Here is a 26,266-nt window from a genome sequence, read left to right as displayed (position 1 = left end):
ATAAGAATTGATTTTTTAAAAAAATCAGTCTGAATACAGGATTTATTTTACCTAATTAATGTTCATAGACCATTGAATCCAACAACAGAATACACATTTTTTGAAAATGTGCACAGACTGTTTAACATGACAGTAATTGTTCTGAACTGAATTGTGTGACTCCACCAGGATTCACAGGCAAAAGCCTTAACCTCAAGTGCCTCCAAATGTGACTAGATTTGGAGTGAGAAGATGAAGGAAAAGACCACTATCCATCTGCCAAGGAAAGAAGCCTGGAGGGAGCAGCCCTGCAGACATTTGCACCACAGATGACTGGTCTGAGTTGAGAGCTAATAAACTTCTCTTGTGTAACTGTCCAACCTGGGGCACTTTATTGTGACAGTTTGGGAAACTAATACATCCATAGGCTTGGTTAAAAAACAAGTTTCAATAAATTTATTATTTTATTGTATTCCATTCTATCTTTAGTACTTACACAGGGCTTTCAACTCCATATGTTAGGTTATGAGTACAGTGCATCTTGCTTTGCATTTCCCCCCATCTAAGTTTCAATAATTTTAGAAGATTTAGATCCTGTAACTGTTTCCAACCATGAAGTTAAATTTTACAATAAATGAGAAAGACATCTGGAAAAGTCCAATGTACTTAAAAAGAAAATAACTCTATTTGAAATAACTGCAAGGAAAGGACATCAAAAAGGAAATTAAGAAGTACTCATATCTAGGTGAAAATGAAAAGATACTGAAATCTGTGAGACCCACATAAAGTAATAGAGAGGAATTTATAGCAAGAAATACATTTATTAGAGAAAAGAACACCAGCTAATGGCTTAAACTTCTATGTTCAATAGCATAAAAGAGTAGACAAAAGAAATTTTTTTTTTTTGGTCCGGTCGTGGAGCCTGAACTCTGGGCCTGGGCGCTGTCCCTCAGCTCTTCAGCTCAAGGCTAGCGCTCTACCACTTGAGCCACAGCACCACTTCTGGCTTTTTTCTTTTTGCTTATGTGCTGCTGAGGAATTGAACCCAGGGCCTCAGGCATGCAAGGCAAGCACTCTACCACTGAGCCAACTTCCCAGCCCCAACAAAAGAAAAATTTTTAAATGAAATGGAGAGAGGTCTGGAGGAAGATGGCAGAGGAAAAGCTGGAGGCTAAACAAGCTCTCACATAGAAAGCAGTTTTAGTGTTCCAGTGAACAGTCCTAGGCTAGAGAATCACACCAAGTGTGCCATCACAGTACAGAGAGTTTGGCCAGAGAGGGAAAATACAGGCAGCTTGGTCAAGGAGACAGATCTGGGCACTTATGGTAGCCACGGCTGCAGTGGCTGCGGCGGTGGCTGCAGATGCCATACCAATGGAGAAAATTCAGGACAAAGGTGCCAGACACGGCTTGCTAGTGGTTCTACTCACCACCAGCAAGAACTGACAAGGAGCAGAAATCTTCACCCTGCTGATCACAGACCAGGGACGGCCCAGGAACCAAGAGTCTGGCCTGAGTAGAACCCTGACATCCTCACTCGTTCTCACAGAGCTGCAGTGTGAAGGCAGCTCCTCCCCCACCACAGGAGAAGATCTATATACTTGATACTGACAAAGGCCAGGCCCAGAAGCCAACTCCAGTTTAGGCCTTGGAAGAATACAATTGGAGCCATTTATCAGGTCACAGAAACATGACCTGACCTGCTAGGCTCAGCTCCACCCAGGCAGAGGAAGCTCCACCCTGAGAAGTAACTTTCTTCACTGGTAAACAGAGCGAGAGGCTGTCCCTCCCCACTGCAGCCTAGACAAACAATTGAAATGCAGTAAATATAAACCCTGAGAATGGCTCAAGGCTGGGCTCTGTGAGTGTCCCAGGAGCTACCCTCTCAAGGGAAACTTAATAATTTCTGGTTTGCTGAATCCCTCTTTAATGTTCTTAGCCTGTTAATCGATAGTTGTTTGATGTTGAATAGATTGTATCTGTTGAACTAGATTGTATCTGCAGCCATTGACTGTACAACTACAGGACTCTGGTTGATACTTGCCTTAATATAGTGTTCTAGCACAAAATTGGTGTTACTCTCATAACAAATGGACAGAAACCAGAGAAACACAGAAAAATGGCAAGTCCGGGTATCTAAGCTCCCACTCAGGATAATCAGGTGACAGAACAGTTAATGAATTATCTGAAGTAGAGTTTCCCCAAAGCCCTACAAACACTAGTGGTAAACATGGTGAATGAAAAGATTGAAAACCTGCAAAGGACTCTGTGAGCATGATAGGGAGTGAGACTAGGCAAACCAAAGATTAATGCAGGAACTTCAAAAGCATAATGAGGCTAACCAAAAATTACTACAGCAACTCATAAGCCTGAGGGATCTACTCAAAGCTTAATACAGGAATTGCATGAGCAGGATGAGAACAGTCAAAGAGAAAGACAAGAATTGCATGAGCAGGCTAAGAACAGTCAAAAAGAAATACAGGAATACAATGTGAGGAAGCTAATCAAACAGTAATACAGGAATTGCGTGAGGAGGATGAGAATAAACAAAGATCAATAGAGGCATTCATGGAATCTATAAACAGGCAGCTGAAGGAATCCAGAGAGCCAACAAAGAGAATGATAAATGGAGCCTGTCAGAAGGAAAGGGAGTCCAAGGAAACCATAACCAATCAACTAAGTGATTTGAGAATAAACACTGAGCACTAACTTAAGGAAGTAAAGAAGATCATACAAGATCTAAAACAAAGCTCCAACAAAGAATTTGAAGTCATCAAAGCCAACCAATTAGAAAGAAAGGAAATAAAAAACAAAGTAGAAAGCCTTGACAGTAGGTTAGACCATGCAGAAGATCGAATCTTGGTGATTGAAGACAGCCTAGATATTATAGAGAAAGAACATACAACTATCCAAGACAAATTCAAGAAATATGATAAATCTGAGGATAATGGATGTAAAGGAGCACCTAGACACAAAAGTTAATGGTCTAGGAAATTTACTTAACAGGTTCCTAGAAGAGAACTTCCCAAACATACAACCAAAAAGATACAAGAAACTTTTAGAACCCCAAATAGACCAGATTAGAACAGGAAATCCCACTGCCACATTATAATCCACACAGAATCAATTCAGACCCAGGAAAGGATCCTTAAAGCTGTCAAGGAGAAAAGATAATCACCTATTAAGGGAAGCCAATTAGAATAACCTCATATGTCTCAGCAGAGACAATTAAAACAAGAAGAGCCTGGAATGATGTATGCCACACCTTAAAGACAATCAACTATCAACCAAGAATACTGTACCCAGCTAAACTCTCCTTCATAACAGAAGGTCAAATAAAAATCTTCCCTAGCAAAGAAAACTGAAACAATATATCTCCACCAAACCAGCCTTACAAAAGATACTTAAAGATGTCCTACACATAGAAAACCAACAACACAATAAAGGTCAAGAAACTGCACCCAAACTGAGAATACAAGAACCATAGGAATGACCCAGCTGTCACAGCCCCAAGAAGGTGGACAACATGGAAGGAACTATCAAACACTTCTCAGTCCTAACTCTCAACATTAATGGACTAAACTCTCCAATTAAGTGACATAGACTGTCAGTTGGATTAAAAAGCTGCCTTCAAAAATCACACCTTGCCCATAAAAACAAATACATTCTGAAAGTGAAAGGCTGGAATAAGATCTATCAAGCAAATGGCCCTCATAAACAGACAGGAGTTGCAATCCTAACATCAGATAAAATAGACATCAAATTAAAATTAGTGAGAAGAAATAAAGAAGGTTGTTACATAGAAATTAAAGGATCTCTCCTTCAGGAAGATATTACAATTCTAAATATCTATTCACCAAACAAAGGAGCACCCAAATTCATCCAAGAAACACTACTTTCCCTCAAATCTCACATATATCCAAAGACACTAATTGTTGAGGACTTTAACACACCATTTTCCCACTAGATAGATCAACTCGGCAAAAACTCAACAGAGAAAATGCAGATCTGAACAACTGCTGTAGATCAACTAGATTTAACACACATCTACCAAATATTTCAGCAACATCAGAATACACGTTTTTCTCAGGAGCACATGGATTGTTTTCCAAAATAGACCACATTTTAGGTCACAAAGCAAACTTGTTCAAATTCAGAAACATTGAAGTTATGCCCTGCATTCTCTCAGAAAACAAGGGAATAAAATTAAAACTCAACACCAAAAGCCACTAAAGAAAGCCCTGTAACACATGGAGACTGAACAACACACTATTGAATCACCAGTGGGTCATGGAAGAGATCAGACAGGAAATTCAAATGTTCATGATATTCAACAAAAATGAACACACAAATTACCAGGTTCTCTGGGACACAGCAAAGGCAGTACTCAGAGGCAAATTTATAGTTCCTACATCAACAAATTGGAGAGATCTGGAACCAACAATTTAGAGACATCTGAACCTCCTTGAAAAAGAGCAGCAAACTAAACCCCAATCCAGTAGACAGAAAGAAATAATTAAAATTAAATCAGAATTAAATGAATTAGAATCCAAAAACACCAAAGAAAGAATCAACAAAACAAAGAGTTAGTTCTTCAAAATATTAACAAAATAGACAAACCCTCAGCAAATCTTATCAGAAAAAGAAGAGAGAACACACCCAAATAAACTCAGAGATGAGAATGGAAACATCACCATAGAAACAACCAAGATCCAGAACATTATAAGGAAATACTTCTCAAACCTCTATGCTAATAAGCTTGAGAACCTGGAAGAAATGGACTGACATGCCAAAACTAAACCAAGATGAGTTAAACCAACTTAACAGGCCCATATCAAGCATTGAAATAAAACAGCAATAAGGGACCTCCCATTTAAGAAAAGCCAGGACCAGATGGATGGATTTACAGCAGAATTCTACAAGGATTTCAAAGCAGAACTCACACCAATACTCCTCCAACTCTTCATTGAAATTGAAAGAGAAAGTTCACTACTAAACTCTTTCTATGAAGCCATCATAACCCTCATCCCAAAGCCAGGCAGGGACTCATCAAAGAAACAGAACTATAGACCCATTTCTTTGATGAACATCGATACAAAATTTCTCAACAAAATTTTGGCCAATAGACTTCAATATTTCATCTAAAAAAGCATATATCACGATCAAACAGGATTCATTTCAGGGATGCAAAGCTGATTCAATATACACAAATCAATTAAATGGATTAAAATAATTCATCACATCAACAAGAACAAGGATAACAACTACATGGTTATCTCGATAGATGCAGAAAAAGCATTTGACAAGATCCAACACCCCTTTATGATGAAGGCTCTGGAAAAATTAGGAATCCATGGAACATTGCTCAATACAATAAAGGCTATATATGACAAACGTACAGCCAGCATTATACTTAGTGGTGAAAACCTAAAGCCATTTCCTCTAAACTCAGGAATGAGACAAGGATGTGCACTCTCTCCACTTCTTTTCAATTTAGTATTAGAATGCCTAGCTACAGCAATAAGACAAGATGCAAACATAAAGGGGATCCAAATAGGGAAAGATGAAGTAAAACTCTCCCTCTTTGCAGATAACACGATCTTGTATTTAATGAATCCCACAGACTCCACTCCCAAATTTCTCCAACTGATTCAAAACTTTGACAAAGTAGCAGGGTATAAAATTAACCCTCAAAAATCCATGGCTTTTCTGTATGCCAAAAATGCGAAGAGGGCAGCTGAAATCAGGAAAGCAACTCCATTCATAATAGCCCCACAAAAAATGAAATACATAGGAATTAACTCAATAAAAGAAGTGAAGGACCTCTATGATGAAAACATTAAAAACCTGAAAAAGGAAATCAAAACAGAACTGAGAAAGTGGAAAACCTCCCATGCTCCTGGATTGGAAGGATCAACATTGTGAAAATGGCAATACTTCCCAAGGCTATCTACAAATTCAATGCGATATCTATCAGTATTCCAATCTCATTCTTCAAGGAAATAGAAGAGGCAATCAAAAATTGATATGGAACAATAAAAGACCCGGAATAGCAAATACAGCTTGGTACTGGCACAAGAAGAGACCTCAGGACCAATGGAATAGAATTGAAAACCCAGAAATGAACCCACAGACCTATAGCCAACTAATCTTCGATAACAGAGCTCAAAAAATAGAATGGAAGAAAGACAGCCTCTTCAGTAAATGGTGCTGGAAAAATTGGTTAATCACTTGTAGAAAACTAAAGCTAAATCCTTATATATCACCCTACATCAGAATCAACTCTAAATGGATCAAAGACCTAGGAGTCAAAGCAGACACCCTGAAAACATTACAGGACAGAATAGGAGAAACCCTAGGTCTCCTTGGCACAGGCCGAAATTTTTCTTAATAGAGCCCCAGAAACACAACAAATCAAAGAAATATTGGACAAATGGGACTGCATGAAGTTGCAGAGCTTCTGCATGGCAAAGGACATAGCTAGCAAGATCAATAGAAAGCCCATGGATTGGGCTTCACTAGCCATACAACAGACAAGGGTCTCATATCTAAAATACACCTGGAACTCAAAAAATTAAATCCCCCAACAACAAAGCCTCAAAGAAACAACTGCCCAATAAATAAGTGGGCTAAAGACTTAAAGGGAAACTTCTCTGAAGAGGAAATAAGAATGGCCAATAGACACATGAAGAAATGCTCAACCTCTCTAGCCATAAAATTAATGCAAATCAAAACAACATTGAGATACCACCTCAACCCAGTTAGAATGGCTATAATCAAGAACTCTAATAACATCTGGAGGAGATGTGGCCAGAAGGGAATCTTACTGCATTGTTGGTGGGAATGTAAACTTGTTCAACCACTTTGGAAAGTAGTATGGAGGTTCCTCAAAAGACTCCATGTAGAGTTCCCCTATGACCCAGCCATCCCACTTTGGGGAATTCACCTGAATGATCACAAACAAGACCATACTAAAGCTACCAGCACAACTATGTTTATTGCAACATTATTTACCATAGCTAAAATATGGAACCAACCCAGATGCCCCTTAGTAGATGAATGGATCAAGAAAATGTGGTATATATACACAATGGAATTCTATGCCTTCATCAGAAAGAATGGCATTGCCCCATTTGTTAGGAAATGGAAAGACTTGGAAAAAATTATAGTCAGTGAAGTAAGCCAGGCCCAAAGAAACATAGGTCCCATGGTTTCCTTTATTTACAATAACTAGTATATGTCTTAGACAAGCAAAAAGGTCAGATAAGATGATGTTAAGCGAAATGAATCCCAAGATAAGGACCCAAGTGTTTTTTTCTTTCTCACTATTGTTTCTAACATATTTATAAGGTACCACTTGCTTTTTTTGTTGCTTTGTGTCTTTCCCCCCATGGTATAACCCCTGTTTTCACTGTATTTGATGTTAGTATAATTTGGGGAGGTGAAGGGGAAAAACAAATTGTTCAAACAAGGATACAGTTTGACCCATTGCCACAATGAGATATACAAGATTCTATGTCAAAAAACAAACTTTACAATTTGGGGGGGGAGGGGGGATGTACTTGTGGAGATGGGAAGGAAGGGCTGGTAGGGGAAAAACAAAGAAGGAGGCAACAATGCTTGATAAGAAATGTACTCGTTACATCGCTCATGTGACTGTAACCCCTCCTCTGTACAGCATTTTCACAATAAAAATCTTATTTAATTTAAAAAAAGATTAAAAAAAAGAAATAGCAATCAATGAAACAGAAAACAGGACAATGAAGAAACTCAACGAAGCCAAATTTTTATTCTTTGAGAACATGAATAAAATGGATAAACATCAAGCCAGAATGATCAGGGAAAGAGAAATAAAGACAAGTTAGCCAACACCAGTAGAACACATCTATAATCTTTGCTACTCAGGAGGCTGAAATCTGATAATCTCAGTTCAATCTCCAGCCCAGGCAGGAAAATCCATGGGGGTTATCTCTCATTAATCACCAAATAAAGCTGGAAGTAGATCTGTAGCTCACATGGTAGAGCACTAGCCTTGAACAAAAAAGCTCAGGGAAAATAGCTAGACCCTGAGTTCAAGCACCAGGACTAGCATACACACTCACACAAAAAATGACAAATTATTACTAATGATAAAAGAAATGGCATCACTAATGCAAGACTTATAAGGCAATATGGTAAAAAGCTTTATGTGAATAAATTCAGCAAATTGAATGGGAAAAAATCTTCTTTAAAATAATAAACTACTCTAAGAATGTCATAATAAGAAATACATACTTGCTTTCTCCTCTAGTTCCTGAGGTAGAGCTCCTCAAACCCTTGCAGACAGGGTATGAAGAGAACCTTTTGTTCTATCATCTGGTCTTTGACCCCAGCTCATGACACAAAGCAGCTAAAATTTGTATGAGTCTCTTATAACAACAGGACAGTTTTCAGAACTTGAAATATGCTTCCATAGGTCTCCAGAACCCAGCAACTGCTCTGCGGGCTATGGGTTATGTGGAAGTTCCACAGCCTGTCTGCTTCTGAACCACCCAACTGTGACATTTCTCAGTTAGTCAAAGGCAGAAGCTGTGAAAATTCACCTCTAGTTTAAATCAAACACTTGCTCAGGAGATGGGTCTAGATCTTCAGTAACTACTGTCCCATCAATAGATGAGACATCTCCCACCTAGCCTTTGGGAGCATCAGACTGACACCTATTTTCATATACAACGTCCAGAACACTCCTGGGTTGAGGCAGAACTTTTCTGTGGGGCTTTTTTAGACTCCAGTTGCTGTTTTATTGTTTTTGTGCTGGTCCTAGGGTTTGAACTCAGGGCCTGGGAGCTATCCCTTAGCTTTTTTTTTTTTTTTTTTGCTCAAGGCTGGCACTTTACCATTGAACTACAGTTCAAAAAGTGGCTCAAGCTTGACACCAGTGGCTCATGCCTGTAATCCTAGCTACTCAGGAGGCTGAGATCTGAGGATCATGGTTCAAAGCTGGCCAAGTCAGGAAAGTCCATGAGATTCTTACCTCCAATTAACCACCAGAAAACCAGAAGTGGTGCTGTGGCTCAACTGGTAGAGTGCTAGCCTTGAGCTGAAGAGCTCAAGGACAGTACCCAGGCCTGCCTAGAATTCAAGCCCTATGACAGACAATAAGAAAAGAGTTCAAAAATACACTTGTGGCTTTTTGGTGGGTAACTGGAGGTAAGAGTTTCACAAACTTTCCTACCCAGGTCTAGCTTTGAACCTTGATCACCAGGATTATAGGCATCAACCACCAGCACTAGACTCCAACTGTTATATTTTAAGACTCCTGCTCAACCTTCTAAGGGACTTTTCTCTCAGTTGATAAGGGTCTCTGAGTTTACAAACATGTGCCCACTCTGTGAGAATGAGGGGAGCTAGCTTAGGAGAGGAAGGACTGTCAGAGACTCTCCATTTCTTGTGGAGAAGTACTTTGCCTTGGCTGGTCCCCGTGCAGATCCCCGCCCCTCGGGAACAGGACAGGCAGAGGTACAAAGAGCTACTTGTGGTTTTCTTCCTGCAAACCCAGCACTCCACCGGGGCGGGCCTTTCGACTACTTGTCATAATCTTAAGTAACTTCAGTTTTTCTCAGCCACTAGCAGATCAGAAGCTGGGAGCTGAGTCGTCCCTGGTGTTCTGGGGACCTGCCCTGGAATTAACTCCAAGTGAGCAGTTTGGAAATCCCAGCTGTGACCAGCCAAGCACAGAGCAGTGGAGTCCCCATCAGTGCAGAAGGTCTCCCCAAAGTGCCCGTCATGCCTTGGCAGCTCTCTGCGTCAATGGTGATCTTCCTGTCTCTGGCTGGTGAGTGATACACACCACTTTCTGTGGTGGCCCTCTAGTCCTTTTAAATCATTCTGGTGGTGGTCCCCAGTCTACAGATATGGCTTCTGCTACTATAGGTGTTTAGCCCCAAAATATCTCCAACTTGGTCCTGTTGGAGCACACCTTGTTTTTTCAAGGGTTTTTGCAGCTTGTTTTGGTTTAGTTAGGCAGAGTAGGTGTCAACTCCAGAAGACTGTTGCCACTGTCTAGTTGGTGCCAACATTCATTTAGAGTACCTGATTCAGGCTGCATTTGTAGAAATCACTTTGATTTAGGAGATGGAAAACTGAGTCAGGGTTCAGACACAGGGCTCTTGCTTTGTTATCTGATAGGCATATCTTATTTTCCTTGTTTTACTTAAGCTCTGTTGGTCTGATATAAACAGTGAACTGTGAAGATGCATTAGATGTAGTCTGACCAGTTGCATCATTCCAGAAAGATATAAATCAGGGCATCAAAGGTTTTGTTTGTTGGTTTGTTGGTTGGTTTGTTAAGAAAGAAGGAGAAGCCGGGCACTGGTGGCTCACACCTGTAATCCTAGCTACTCAGGAGGCTGAGATCTGAGGATCCCTTCAAAGCCAGCCCTGGCAGGGAAGTCTGTGAGACTTATCTCCAATAAATCACTAGAAAACCAGAAGTGGTGCTGTGGCTCAAGCGGTAGAACACTTGCCTTGAGCTGAAGAGCTCAGGGACAGTGCCCAGAAAGGTTCAAGCCCCACAACCGGCAAAAAAAAAAAGAAAAAGAATGAAAAATGGAAGGAAGGAAAGAGAAGGGAAGGGAAGGAGAAGGGAAGGGAAGGAGAAGGGAAGGGAAGGAGAAGGAAAGGGAAGGAGAAGGAAAGGGAAGGGAAAGCAAAGCAAAGCAAAGAAAACAAAGCAAAGTAAAGCAAAAAAAATGACTCTTTCACCTCGGCTCAGAAGGCTGTCTGAGGAGCTCCTGTTCTCTGCCTAGGATGTTGAGTATTTTTTCTGCTGGTCTGCTCTTGTTACCAAATTCACTAAATAATCCCAAGTCTCTTCTAGAACTGGAACTGAACTGAGCATGTCAGAAGAGCCCAATGAGCCCACACTCTGCCCTGCTGCCATGTTCCAGGAGAGGACTTAGTGGCCCTTGTCTGGGATGTGAATGTGTGCAGTCAGGCCTGCTCCCCTAAGCCAGCCTGCTTTTCATTATGGCATGCTTTCACAGTTTTAATGCCATGTTCTTTGGGGCTCAGCATAAAACTCACCTTCCTTAGGTTCCATCTCCACATCACAACAGAGTAGAGAGAGAAAGAGAGGGGGGGAGAAGGGATGGAGGGAAGGGGGAGGGAAGGAGGAAGGGAGAGAGGAAGCACGCAAGAAAGGAAGGAGAGAAAGAAAAACAGAAAGCAAGGAGAGGAAGCAAGGAAAGAAAGAAAGAAAGAACGAAAGAAAAAAGAAAGAAAGAAAGAAAAGAAAGAGAGAGAATGAAAGAAAGGAAGGAAGGAAGGAAGGAAGGAAAGAGAGGGAAAGGAAAGGAAAGAAAGTGAAAAAAAGGAGAAAGGAAGAGAAAGAAAAAGAGAAGAAAAAAAGAAGTCATTATTAGAAACCAATAGAAAAGCAAAATTATATCTACTTAGCCTACTTAGCCTCCTCAGTGACTGCCATGTGGCCACCAAATGAAAGGCTAACAGGGACAGGTGTGTTCAGGAACCCAAGCACTGACAAGTACAGGATACATGGGGGGGGGGAGTGCAGCAGTGCCCTTTTCTCTTTGCACTGATACAGGGTGAAGGGAGCATATGAAGCTGCTGCAGGACATAGGTGTCATGGGGCCTCTGAGGGGCCATATCTGGATAGCAACCTCCCCGTGGGACCCTCCCTAGGATGGAGACACTGAGAATATCCCTTAACCTTTCAGAGGTCCAGTTTCCTCGCTGAGAAATGATGGCATCCTCTCCCAGGGTGCTGAGGAGACAAACCCGTATGTGTGGGAAATAGGTACTTGTGCTTGGTCAGGTCAGTCCCACTTGGCTCACTGTCGTCCCAGGGCCCTCTCTGCACGCACCTCTGTAGCTTTCTTCTCAGCACACAGCACAGTGATAGTGAGACCTTGCTTGTACCTGCTGTGCACCAGGCTCCATTCATGGCTCTTCTACTCTCAATATGACGTTGCAAATACAGATACCACCTTCATTCCACTTTGGAGTAAATAGAGGCTTCGAGCCTAAAGAACTTGCTCATGCCAGGTGCCCACTGGCTCACATCTATAATTCTTGCATCTCAGGAGGCTGAGATCTGAGGATCAAGGCTGGAAGCCAGCTCGGTAGACAAACAAGTGTGACTCTTATTTCCAATGAACCAACAAAAAGCCAGAAGTAAAGCTGCAGTTCAAATGGTCAAGTGCTGGTTTTGAGTAAAGAATCTAGAACAGTGCCCATGCACTGAGTTCAAGCAGAGTTTGGACAGTAAAGAAATGAATGAATAAACATACAAATAAAACTTGCTCATAATTACATGGGTGGTGACAACCTGAGCCGTGAACCTGCCTGTTCTCATGGCAACTCTCCTGCCTATAACTTGTGTGGTCTCATGAGAACACTGAGCAGTAACTTCTTGCTTTATGTCCATCATATTGATGAAGGGCCCAAGGCAGAGGGAGGCTCAGAGGCTTCCTGTGGCACCCCAGTTAGTAGTGGCAGCCCTAATACTGGTGTCCAAGAAGCTGAGCTTTAGATCTCTCTCCACATGATCCTGCATACAGTGTCAGGAAATATTTCTGGAATCAGATGATCAAAAGCCATGAGACACTTTGCTGGGAGAAACATAGCTCCTAGGTAAACCTCAGGAGTGATCTTTATCCAGGCCCTTTGCTTCCCTGGTCTCAAATTCTTAATCCTACCCCCAAATGAAAGGATTTAATTTGCAAAGTTTAGGATCAGCTACATAAAAACAATAAGCTCCAAATGACAGTGAATTAACCAGCATACCCTTGATACTCCTTCATGTGAAAGGAAATGCAGGGGAATACAGGTCTGTGCTAGAGGGTTTTCATAAAGGATCCAGTGATGGATGGAAGCAGGTAGCTCTGAGGATCTCAGTTCAAAGCCAGCTTGGGTAGGAAAGTCTATGAGATTCTTTTTTTGGGGGGGGGTCAATCATGGGGCTTGAACTAAGGTCCTTAGTGCTTTTCCCTGAGCTTTTTTGCTAAAAGCTAGTGCTCTACCACTTGAGCCACAGCTCTGCTTCTAGCCTTTTGGTGGTTGTTTGGAGATAAAATTCACATGAACTTGTGATCTTCAGATCTCAGCCTCCTGAGTAATGTGAGTCACCAACACCCACTCCAGGAGACTTTTATCTCAAATCAACCAACAAAAAGCTAGTAGTAGAGGTCAAGTGGTAGAATATTAGCCTCGAACAAAAAAGCTAAGTGAGCATGGGAGGCACTGAGTTCAAGCCCCAGTGCCAGCATGTACACGTGCGCATGTACACACACACACACACACACACACACACACGGAATCCAGTGTCCTAACATATTTTTAACACCTCCTCATAGTTCTGCATATCTTTGAGTTGCTGGTTGACTGAAGAAGAGAAAACAAAAACCGAATAGGGAAGTGGGACTTACAGTTGATGGAGGTCCTTTCCACCAGCCTTCCCAGAAGGCCTGTGACCTCATCAGTTCTACTGCTTTGTAAAATCCCATCATACATTCCTATCCAGCTAGACAGGACAGTGGACAAAGGGTTCTTAATTTCAGGTAACAAGTGCTCAATAAAACTCAGGTCTCTACTATCAAGGAAGAAGGGGAGAGTAATTTTGGAGCAGTTGTCCTGTAGACTGCCACAGGGCAAGTCCTTCTTGTTCTAGGGGACCCCTTGACTCTTTCTGCACATCCCTTCTAGAACTTTCCAAGGAGGTGCCAGGTAAGTTGTTCAGGGAGCTAAAAATCTGGTCTCCTTTGCCAGATGCCATTTGCTCACACTTGTAATCCTAGCTAATCAGTAGGCTGAAATCTGAGGATCTGGGATCTGAAGATCACAGTTCAAAGCCAGCCGGGGCAAGAAAGTGTCATACTTAACCACCAAAAATTGGTTCACCACCAAGAAACTGAAAGTGGAACTATAGCTCACGTGGTAAAGTGCAAAAGAGCAAAAGAGCTCAAAGACAGTGCATAATCCCTAAATTCAAGTCCCAGGACCAGCATGAACACACACACACACACACACACACACACACACACACACACCAAAAAACTGATCTCCCAAGCCTGAACATACTCACAAGCTTTCAATTACTCCTTGCCTGTGCTCCTCAGAGATCTTCAAACAAGCAAGATTCTCCAAGGCCTGCAAGTCTGGCTCCCCATGGCTCCCCCTTTCATCCCCTTCCTCTCTTTAAGTTCTCATTATGCTGACTCCATTTTTGTTGTTGTTGTTGTTGTTTGTTTATGGTTTTGGTTTTAATTTTTTGCTGGTCCTGGCCCTTCAACTCAGAGCCAAAGCACTGTCCCTTCGCTTTTTTACTCCAGGCTGGTGCTCTATCACTTGAGCCACAACTCCATTCCAGCTTTTTGGTAATTAATTGGAAGTAAGAGTCTTAATTGACTTTCCTGCCCAGGTTTGCTCTGAACCTGGATCCTCAGATGTCAGCTTCCTGAGTAGCTAAGATTACAAGCAGGAGACACCAGTGCCCAGCTCTGACTCCTTCTTGTCCTCTAAACATACATGTCTTCTGAACCTCTGTGCCCTTTCATATACTTATCTTCCTGTAAGATACTGTCCACTCTTTTGTCTATCTGAAGAATTTGGTATTGGATCCCCCCAACTACATTCTGTCATGGCACCCTGTGGCTGTTTCTAAAATAACTTTGTCACACAGAAGAATGTAAACTACTTCAATGTCTGCCTCACAAGAATTTGACCCTTCTTCCCCACCTCGCCAATGCTGAGCATGGAGACAACCACAGGATGCAGGCAACCAACTGTCTAGGAAGACACTGTCTGGGGAAAACTAAGGGGAAACTTTCAGTGGAAAACTTAAAAGGTCAACCTGGGCCTTGTGTGGCCACTGACTTTCCCAAGAACTAGGCAATGCTTCATCTCTCAGCTTCTTCTGCTGGTTGTAAGGAAACCAAAACCTTCTCACATTTCTGGTCTGTGCATTTAAAAGAGTTTGAGCAATGGATTAAGGCCTGGGACACTTGTTTTCTGAATCTGGTCTGCCTGGACAGCAGATTCTGGAATGCTAATGGGGTTGGCCAATTACTGTGTAAACTGTAGTGCTGTGTTGTTTAGAATAAAGGGTCAAGATTCTGCTCTGCTCTCCTTCTCCTCCTGACCTCTCTGTGATAGTGACCTTGACAAATCTCTGAGAGATAGAGACTCTCAGAGGTTAAAACTCTGCCCAATTTTGACAAAGGTTGGATAAAAGTGTAGCCATATAGAAAGGCTTTGTAAAAACAGATGATTGTGTCCCAGATTCACTGATTAACTCATACACACACAAACTTTCCGGGACATATTAGGATGTACAAAATACTTTCTTCCAACCTGCTCACCAAAATGGCATTTATACCACACACTCCTAAAGGAAAAGGGAAGGGAGGGAGGGTGGGAGATGAGAGGGGGAATACTAAACTATATACTACAGTGAGCCAATCTGTAATACAACTGAAAACTTGGCACTTTTGGTTCAGCCCCTGTTTACCCAGCTTTCTACTCATTACTGTGTTAGTCAGCTTTCTGTCACTATAACAAATGCCTAAGATGATAAACTTATAAAGAGAAAAGGTATGGGGCTAGGATATAACCAGATACAACAGTACTTGCCTAGCCTACTCTAGGTCCTATGATCAGTCCCCAGCACTTCAAAACAAACAGCTAAGTGAATAGAAAAGTTTACTTTGGCTTGTGGTTGCAGAAGTTTCAGTTCATGATTGATTGGCCCTGGCATTTGGTTAAGCAAAACCATCACCATCATAGAATTGTGTGATGTAGCAAAACCACTCACCTCATAGCTGGAAAGTGACAAAGAGACACAATGTCCTGAGAGCACACACCAATGACCTAAAAAAGACCTTCTGTTAGGCTCTACCTACTAAGGTTCTACCACCTTCTAATAGCACAAGCTGGGCACCAAGCCTAGAACACATGGATCTTTGGAGGATGCCACCCCAAACCAAATTGTAGCAATTACGCACTTTCCTCCTCCCAAAGACACACCTGTACACCAAATCAAGACTGTCTACCAACCATCACCCCACTAAGACTTCCATCATATCAAGCATGCTTTGTAGGAAACCATGAACCTTCATTTGTAGAGAACCAAATTCCTTTCTTATCTATTTGAGTTCATTTCTCCCTACTGAAAGAGGAGCTTTAGGAAGGCTATTTTTTTAAGTTTAGGAAAATCTACTCAGTTGAAATTTGCTTCTAGCCCTAGTCATTCCTGGGGGCAGGAGGAGTATTTTAACAAGGATACAATGATCATCCCAAGAGAATAGGCAAGTGATAATCAGTCTCCAGAGGTTCTCTGTAAAGTTATCACTCATTCTCCCAAGAAATTCATAGAAACCACATCTGGGAATGAATTTTCTTTCTCCATATGGATAATATAAGCTTATTTAGGGTTATTGTTTAATTCTTGACCAAAGAATCAGCATCTGAGGTTTAGCTCACATGAATTATGAAAATAAATCTTCAACAACAGTTGAATTCTGTCACAATCTTGAAGTGAAAAGTCTTTCTTGAAGCTCTACAACCAGACATAAATATCCCACATGTAAAGAGTTTATAAAGGTTTGGAAAGTAAACCTACAGTCATAAAATCTACAGCTTTTGAGACCATGTTTTTATCTTATTCAAATGAATATTTAAGCTATACAAACACTTTCTTCAATGATGATCTCACATAATCATTAATGTCATTAATAATAATTCTTTCTTTGTGTATATACTGGTACTAAGACTTGAACTCAGGGTCTTGTGATCTTGCTTGGCTTTTTCCCTCAAAGCTGGCACTCTACCACTTGAGCCACAGCTCCGCTTACAGCTTTTTGCTAATTAACTGGGGATAAGAGTCTCACAGACTTTTTTTTCCAGGCTAGCTTCAAACCATGATCCTCAGATCTGGTTTGATTACAGCTTATAAGTGTGTGCCACTGGAGTCTGGTATTATCAATTCTTTTTAGAAAGGAGATCCAACACAATTTAAATGAATGTTTTTTTTGTGTGTGCAGAAGTAACTTATAGGTCAGAACTTTTTTCTAGAAAATAATTGTCATTTTGGAAGGTGACCTTTTGAATGCCTCACCAATGGCCACCATTATGAGTTTTCCGTGAATTCGGGTTCCTGAAGGGCACCCTGCTAGTTCTCATCCCTCTGCCTGTGTGTTTTGTCATTGTTCTTCCCAGGGACACACTCTACTCTTCCCCCAAATGCAGTAGCAGACTGATTTACATTTACAGGAGCTCAAGTCTCAACTCCAACAGTAACCAGTTTCTGTTACATAACTTTACTCAAGTTGATGGAATTTTGTAGCCTGGGTTTCCTCAATAAAAGTAGTTTGCCTCAGAGGGGTTTTGAAAGGACCAGTTAAAGAATCAACCAAACTTGACCTCAAGTTTCCTTGTATTAACCGTTGAGTAACTTAGGTTTTTGTTGTTGTCATTATCTGTTAATATGGACAAAATAAACAGAAAATTATTGAACTGCCAGGTGCTGGTGGCTCACACCTGTAATCCTAACTATTCAGGAGGCTGAGATCTGAGGATAAGAGTTCAAAGCCAACCTTGGAAGGAAAGTCTTATCTTCAATTAACTACCCAAAAAGCTGGAAGTGAAGCTGTGGCTGAAGTGGTGAGGCCTGAGTACTCAGGCTGTGAGTTCAAACCCCAGCACACTCTGTGTGTGTGTGTGTGTGTGTGTGTGTGTGTGTGTGTCTGTCTGTCTGTCTGTCTGTCTGTCTGTCTGTATCTGTCTCTGTCTCTCTCCTTCTCTCTCTCTCATACACATACACACACACACAGACAGAGAAATTTATTGAACTGAATAGGAAGAAGGAGATGGAAAGATACTTATTGGTTATTTTGATAGGAGATGAGCTTTAGGATTTTATAAAACACCAGCTAGTGGCATCTTCTTCTCTCTGCATGTTTCCCCAAGTCTCAACCTAGCATCCAGCAACTACAGCTTTCATGAGTTAACACAACTGAGCCACAGAACTGAAGGGAAAGTTATCCCCAGTGCACCTGATTGTGGGTTCCAGGGCCATCATTTGAAGTTGGTCCACTTTTCTGGATTGCTGTGTGTCTGGAAGGAAGCAAAGATTAGACTATCCTGGATAAAAGAGCAAGAAATCTTTGGCCTCAGACAGACAACCTCAGAAAGACTCTCTTTCAAGAGTAGCCACTAGATGTGCTCAATAGTGCTGCAGATTTTCACTGAAGCCAACTCATTTGACTCTTAGAAGAAATCTGGAGGTTTCCATTCAGTTATTTTTTCATACAACTTGTATGTGTAAAATGCTGATGACAGAAGCTGTACACACATACAGCACTGTAAGTGCATGTGTGCTCATGCACATACGCATGCATGCGATGTTTGCCTGGGGCTTGAACTCAAGACCTGAGCACTGTCCCTGAGCTTTTTTGCTAAAGGCTAATGCCCTACCACTTGAGCCACAGCTCTACTTCCAGTTTTTTGGTAGTTAATTGAAGGTTAAGAGTCTCATGGACTTTCCTACCCAGGCTGGCTTCAAGTCATGATTCTCAGATCTCAGCCTCGTGAGTTTGTAAGATTACCAGTGTACAATTAGCCGCTAAACCAATAAGTTAGTGATTTCTAGGGCTGAAATTCTGCTGGTATCTACACCAGGCTGGTCATGCACTATTTTAACCCTGTCTCTCTATATAAGTATAAAATGTCACTGCTGCAATGAAAGCTATATATGTATATATATTATATATTATATAATACATATGAAGGGGGGATTGAGGGCCTATTTTATATCAAGAAGATAGGGAAGATTCTGAGGAGTTGACTGATGATTAAGCCAGGGGCTTAATTGAAATATTGGAGCAGATACACCTCCATTTTCTTTCTTAGTTGGGACAGATTGAGCTGCTCAAAAAGGTTAGGGGAAGAATTGGCCGGGGCTGGGAAGGTGGCTCAGTGGTAGAGCACTTGCCTTGCATGCATGAGGCCCTGGGTTCGATTCCTCAGCACCACATAAGCAAAAAGAAAAAAGCTGGAAGTGGTGTTGTGGCTCAAGTAGTAGAGCTGAAGAGCTGAGGGACAGCGCCCAGGTCCAGAGCCCCCCCCCAAAAAAAGAATTAGCCTATATTTAGACAAATAAGTGGCGAAATGAAAATGGAAGGGAGTATATTATGAAGAAATGAGTCTCCCACCATTGGGATAGTTAAGTTTAGATGGAATGAACACGTGGAGAAGAGTCATAGTCACAACCCAAACACCAGGTTAGACATGATGACCCTCAAGACCCTCTGCAAACTTTGACTTATGAGATTCTACAAACATTAGAAAGCTCTACAAATTCTTAGCACTGCTTCAGCTGCCCCAGATCATCACAGGAGCTGTCTACCTAGGACACCATTGTTACATGTGAGGGTGGGCAGTGGAGAGGCATTGACTTTAGTACCTAGCTGAGTGTGGCCACTTTGGTGTGCTTACTACCATATCCTATGCAGACAAAGGGGTTATGTGCAGAATCATGTGTGTAGTATCATAATGACCATGTAAAAACCATTGATGAATGAAAAACACTAAAACTTTGGTCTAGTACTAACTAGTCTTTGATTGTCTTTATTTTATTGTTACCACCTTGAGAATTTTCTTCATATTTAAAATTATATATGTTAAACTTATTTTTTGTCTACACTGGCACTTGAACTCAGGACTTGGGCATTGTGCCTTAGCTGTTTGCTCAAGACTGGTATCGCTACCACTTGAGCCACAGATCTACTTCCAGATTTTAGTGGTTAACTGCAAGTAAGAGTCCCAGGGACTTTCTTGCATGGGCTGGCTTTGAACCACAATCTCAGCCTCCAGTACCTAGGATGACAAGTATGAGCCATCAGCAGTTGGCTTGCATGGTTGTTTTTTGTGCGTGTGTGCATGTGTGTGTGTGTGTGTGTGTGTGTGTGTGTGTGTGCTGGTTCTGAGGCTTGAACTCGGGATCTGGGCACTGTCCTAGAGCTTTTGTTGTTGTTGTTGTTCAAGGCAAACACTCTTACCTCCTGAACCACAGCTCCATTTCTGGGTGTTTGGGTAGCCTACCCAAGCTACCTTCAAACTGCAGTCCTCAGATCTCAGCCTCCAATTAGCTAGGATTAAAAGCATTAGCTACCAACACCCAGCTGCATGTTATTATTCTTAATGAACTAACAGTAAAACAAGAATGGAGGAGGAACTTTTAGTGATTGGTTAGTATCTTAACACTTTTATTTCCTAATTTACAGTAATTTTGCATGATGGCCATCAAATACAAGCACAAGTATCTTCAGAAACAAGAAGCTATGTTCAACCCAATCCAACAGCAACAGGGCAGACCACATCCAAACCTCTCCAGCAGACAACTAGCCATGTACTTCACAAAACTTCAGCAGCAATAACAACGGATGGTCACCTCACCTCTGAAACGGCTGGTGAAAATTTCAGCTCTCAAGTCTTAACACACACAACCATAAAAATCCCAACTACCACACTTCCAGTAACTACAGGAAGCCTTCCATCCACCAGCCCAATTATCTATACATTGGCTACATCTAATGATTCACACACCAGTACTATGATTACTAAAGCTACCATCATTCCTGCTTCAACTACACATTCACAGCAACCCATCACCTCACCAGCCCCTACAACTGGAACAAGCCCATCCACTATCAGTTACACAGCTGGGCAAACACCCCTACCTGGCGGCCAGACCACCCTTTCAAAAACTTTGTTTACAGCACCGCCTCAAAGCACACCCTATCAGATGCCTACTTCACCTACCCATGGTCCAGGAACACCGACACCCACACACAATGCCACTCAAACAGCTGCCCCTTCCCCCACAGTTCCCAGACCCACCCTTGCCCCTCAGCCATCATTAGTCAAGACAGGAACTTACCAAGTTCTAAATGGAAGCAAGCTCTGTATAAAAGCAGAGATGGGGATAGTGCTGATTGTTCACGAAAAGGAGTTGGTAAGTTGGGATCATAGGACTGTAACACTGTCTTCAGAAAGTCTGAATAGAGTTTGGTAGGACTGAGAATTTCCTTGTACCTGTCTTTAAGGCAGATAGCTGTGAGGTGCTCCATTACAAGGTGAATCTGTTTAAGAAGATGTGCAAAAATACAAAAGAGAGGCGGGCATACAATAAAACTTTCAATCTGACACCCTTCTTCTACCTAGCCAGGATGGGGGAAAGGTTGGAAAGAGTTGGAGCTGGCACAGCCCTGCCTCTCTGTGTAACTTCCCAATCGCAGATCCCTCCTGTGAAATGAGAAATTGAAATCTAATGTTCCCCCTGGGTCCCACCTGTTGTGATATTAGTATGAAAATTCAAATGAACAAGAACTTCAGGCCAGGTGCTGGTGGCTGATATCTGTAATCTAAACTATTTGGGAGGCTAGGATCTGAGGATCATGATTTGAAGCCAGCCCACTCAGACAAATCTGTGAGACTCTTGCCTCCAGTTAGCCAACAAAAACCTAGAAGTAGAGATGTACATCAAGTGGTAGAGCTCCAGTCTTCAGCAGAAAAAGCCAAGCATGAGTGTGAGGCCCTAAGTTTAAGCCCCTGTACTGGCACAAAACAAACAACAATGACAACAAAGCCACCAGAACATCAAATAGAGCGTTTTGAGTATCTGATTTATTAATAAATCAAAATAATGGTTTTATGTTCCATCTGGAACATAAATGAAACTTCCTTTTTATTTAAGTCAGAAGTACCTCAGAATTCAACCCTTCTCTTAGCCCCTTGCAACATGTTTAACTTTTTAAAAAAAGCTCTATGTGGCTTATCAGGAATATACCTGCCATGAGTTACCTATCAAGGAGCTGCAGCTCTCTTGTGGGCACTCTTTCTAGAAAGAAACCTGTGAGCAAGACTGTGAGATGAAAAAAGTCCCACCCATCTGGTTTGATTTTGCTGTTCTCAGGTGAACATCCACCTAGCTAGTCTGTGTGTCTAGGTTCCCAACTTGAGTTTCATTCTGCCTCCATGGAGCTGATCTGTCTATCTTATTTGGTTTAGGTTTTTTCACCTCAGAAATACTTCAACATCGATCCTAATGTAACCCAAATCTCTGGAAAATGTGAGTCCCAAAAATCGAAACTTGTCTTGAACTTCCCAGGCGGATCTGTGAATTTCACATTTACTAAGGTGAGGCATGAGTTCCTTCATCCTGCTTGGCTCTGACTTCACTTGGCCTCTCTCCGCAATCACAGGTCTCCACTTCATCCTGGGCCCAGCGGAAGAATCTGGAGATCTTTGCTGATAAGGATGAAGGGCTGGGGGATGGAGAGAGGGAAGTGTGGACATCTGTTTACTTTCTTCCTTCTCCAGCCTTCTCTGTACAGGCCCAAGAAGGGCTCCAGGGGCTCTTATGGGAAACTTGGCTTTTGAGGAACCTGGTCTCTAGTGCCCTTTACAAACCACCAAAAGAGGAAGTTGTGTAGATTTAAAATAAAATTGTAGAAATTCCCAGTGGATACCACATAAAAAGGATGATTTGAAGATCAAACGTCAGAATGGGTTATTTCCAAACCCAGAAGGCAAAATTCAGGGACTAATGAAACTGGGTTTTCCAGACCGTATTTTGGGTATATATGGGTAGACAACACAATAAAGTGGAAAGTGGGTGTTGAGGTAAGAGTCAGCAGCATATCTGATTCTGCCACTGGCTTTTCGCGTGACTGTGAACAGCCTCCTTAATCTCTCCAACCTTTGCTTTATCACTTGAAAATATCACCTCGATAAAGAGTATGCTCAATAGATAGGACTTGGTAGGTATTTACCAGAAATGCTATAATTACAGTAACCAGAGCAAACAAATGTCTTGGGAGTCTTAGAAGCCTGGTGAGCCCACCCTCCTGGGGAGACTTACCCATGTGGCCTATGCTGAGACTCTACCAGCTCTATGACTCCAGCTATGTGGGGCCATTTTCCTCAACTGTGGAAATGATTACATGATTGTGCCTACCAACTAGGACTGTTTGGAGGATTAGAGGTGTGTTTAACTGGGCACTGGTAGCTCACACTCATGATCCTAGCTACTCAGGAGGCTGAGATCGTATAATCACTGTTCAAAGTTAGACAAGGCAGAAAAATCTGCCATTGGCCAGCAAAAAAAGCCAGAAATGGAGATAGGGCTCAAGTGGTAGAGCACCAGCCTTAGCAAAAAAGACAATTGAAAGCGTGAGGTCCTGAGTTCAATTCATAGTACCAATACACACACACGTGTGTGAGTAAACTTGCTAGTACAGTGCTTGGTACAAAAGATAAAAATATAAGAAATCTATTTAAAGTTCTTCATTAGCCCTTATTCACGATTCTAGATTGACCCATACTTTATTCTGTGTGGCAGAACAAGCGTTCCGATGAGCTGAGCAGGCAAAGAAAGGTGAGGAAAGTAGAACAGAAGATGGATCCAAATTTTCAAAGTTCCCTTCTTTGTACGGTTAAGGCAGAGGAGACTTCCTTATCATGTGAGCTAAAACTGACTTGTGTAGGGATTTGACCACTATCTATCTCTCTCCTGACTTCTGGGCAGGTCAGATAAGCAAATGAGTTTTGGCTTGTTAGCCTGGAACTTCAGTGAGAGTGACCTACTTTTAATTTATCTGTTGGGTCCAATTCAGGAGCTCAATCCAAAGCAATGGCTTTCTGTACATTTTGTTTGACAGTTTAGTTTCTTCAGTAAAGGGTAGTGGTGATGCACACTTTTCTTTAAAAAGTGGATACACTTGAAAAGTCACAGGAGTCTCTTTAGTACCCCTCGGAAAGGCATAATCCCTCTCTTAGAAGCCATTCAGAGCAAAGAAAGTGCTCTATCTCTGGACAAAATCATAGAAGGGTCCACATTTTCTTTAAAAACCCACTTTTGGCCCAGCACCAGTAGTTCATGCCTGTAATCCCAGCTACTCAGAAGTCTGAGATCTGAGGATCACAACCAAAGACAGGGCTGGAAAGTTCATGCAAATTTTATCTACAATTAACTACCAAAAAGCTAGAAGCAGAGCTGTGGTTCAAATGGTAGAGCACTTGCCTTGAGCAAAAAAGGGACATTGTCCAGGCCCCGAGTTCAAGCCCGGGAACCAACAAAAAATAAGTTATAAAGAAAACACTATGTCAGAGGATATAGATTTATTATTCCTCAGATTCTACTTCCACCTAGAGCCTCTCCCAAGCCCTGAGTGAACAATGGCGTCGGGGATGCAGCAGAAATCTCTGCGTCTGTCTGCAGCACACTATGGCAGCTGCCTAGGCCTTGGGTGGAGCTGCAAACTGGAGTTTCTTTGGCTGCCTTCCAAAGTCTCTTCTCTGCCTCCCCAAGTTTCCTCCCTGCCCATCTGAAACCTTCAAGCTGGACTGTCACCAAACTCCATCACATGTTGGATTTTGTAAAACAAAAATGTGTGTCCCTGATTTTTGCTCCTTTCATACACATGGGTTGGAAAGGAGGGTCCAGAAGGATCTAGAACCCCAGCTGACCCTCCCTCCTCCTTTCCCCATACACCTTCCTGAACTCCTTCATCTCTGGTGTTGCTCAAGCAGCCCACTTAGTCACTCCACTCTCCAACACAAATTGTCCAGGCAGCTGACTCAGGTTCCAGAACTGGAGGAAAGCAAAAGCCTTTGAGAAAGTCAAAATCCCTGCCAGCCATCATCCTCTTGGGGACTTTCTGCATTTCAGAGAACTGGCTTAAGTTAAACAGGCCATAAATTAAAGGGCTGCGTAAGCTAAGCCTGTAATGCAACGAATGAAGCAGGCTAGTGAAAACAGTGTTTTTTGAATAGAATTGTAGTTTAATGGTAGAGCACCAGCCTTGAATGAAAAAGCTAAGGGACAGTGCCTAGGTCCTGAGTTCAAGCCCTAGTTCTGGGACGTGCGCATGCGCGGCACACACACACACACACACACACACACACACACACACACACACACACACACACAGAGGACACAGTCTGTCCTTAGCTCCAGCTATGGTACCAGTAACAGGGTTGATGACTAACTCTGGGGTTTGTCACAATCTTTTATGGAGACATTTATATATTCTTGAAGGTCAGTTGTCCATTCTGAGTGGCTGCCTACAGTATCAGCTGTTAAATAACTTACATATATAGTTATCACAATGCGAAGCTAGTGTTTCCAGATTGTGTGATTATTCAAGCGAAGTCAGAAATCCAATGTCTTCAGAAAAGTACATTATTTTAAATGTTAGTAACATGTTTTAAAATTTGAACATCATGCTAGCCAAATAAAACTCAGCTGAGGGCCAGATTTAGCCTATAGGACCTTGATTCTGTGGCTTCTGCCTTAACAGATGTATTGTGTAAAAATAGCCAGGCAAGAAAAAAAAACACCTAGATTTTTCTAAAAGAGAAATGAGATCTTTACTTCATTTTACTTTTCTTTTGTTGTTTGTTTGTTTGTGCTAGTATAAGGCTTGAACGCAAGGCCTGCATACTGTCTCATAGCTTTGTTGCTCAAAGTTAGCATAGTAAAGCCATAGATTTACTTCCAGATTTTTTGCTAGCTAATTGGAGATAAGCGTCTCACAGACTTTCCTGCCCAGGTGGACTTTGAACAGTGTTCCTCAGATCTCAACCTCCAGAGTAGCTTACAGACATGTATCACCAGCACTTGGCTTCAACCAAGTTTCAACCTACTGTGAAAGAAATACAATTCTTCCCAACCCTCACAAGTCTGTCCCCAAGTTATGGAGCAGATTCCTATAACAAAACACAGATTCATAAGAGAAGACAAGCAAATGTGTACAGCACTCATTACTTGGGAGAAACCTCCATGAAAGGTGGTTTGAAGCAATGACTTAGAACTCAGCTTCCGTGACAACTTCAACAAAGAGCAATAGATTTTGGAAAAGTAGCAAGACAAAGAAAGCAGCCTTTGGCTTACAGGGGTAAAAAGTGCAGGAAAACAAATATGTGGGGAAACTAATGGTAGGTGAGGATTAATTAATAGGATTGCAAGTGGAGTCTCTGGTGTGGTGTCTCCAGAAGACAGGGGTCTCCAATGTCTCCAATGACTACTTTCTGTCCTTGCTGATGGACAGGAGAGGAGGTGATGAATGTACCAGTCTATGTCTTGCCTCTAGGTAATCAGGGAGGGAAGAACACTCTTCTGAAGCTGCCTCTTCTCAGCTGTCTTCAGCTCAACCCATGCTTCATGTCAAAAAAACAACAACCCACTGCTCTCTCACAGACCTTAATAATGAGTTAGGCAGATGGGAAC

At 41.9% G+C, this 26,266-nt stretch overlaps 1 protein-coding gene across 1 annotated transcript in view; it reads left to right on the top strand.

Moving 5' to 3' along the window:
* Positions 1-9,530: 9,530 nt before the first annotated feature.
* Lamp3 (lysosomal-associated membrane protein 3) overlaps positions 9,531-26,266 on the top strand; it is a 34,110-nt gene continuing 17,374 nt past the window's right edge. Inside the window, exons 1-3 of the mRNA XM_013033043.1 lie at positions 9,531-9,793; positions 20,259-20,989; positions 22,045-22,173. Coding sequence (XP_012888497.1) covers positions 9,745-9,793; positions 20,259-20,989; positions 22,045-22,173 — 909 coding nt within the window. The 5' untranslated portion in view covers positions 9,531-9,744. The remainder of the gene's footprint in view (positions 9,794-20,258; positions 20,990-22,044; positions 22,174-26,266) is intronic.

Source organism: Dipodomys ordii, unplaced genomic scaffold, assembly GCF_000151885.1.
Source record: "Dipodomys ordii isolate 6190 unplaced genomic scaffold, Dord_2.0 Scaffold162, whole genome shotgun sequence".
Classification (NCBI taxonomy): domain Eukaryota; kingdom Metazoa; phylum Chordata; class Mammalia; order Rodentia; family Heteromyidae; genus Dipodomys; species Dipodomys ordii.
The sequence above is the reverse complement of the archived record's forward strand: the minus strand, read 5'-3'. Positions and strand labels throughout refer to the sequence as shown.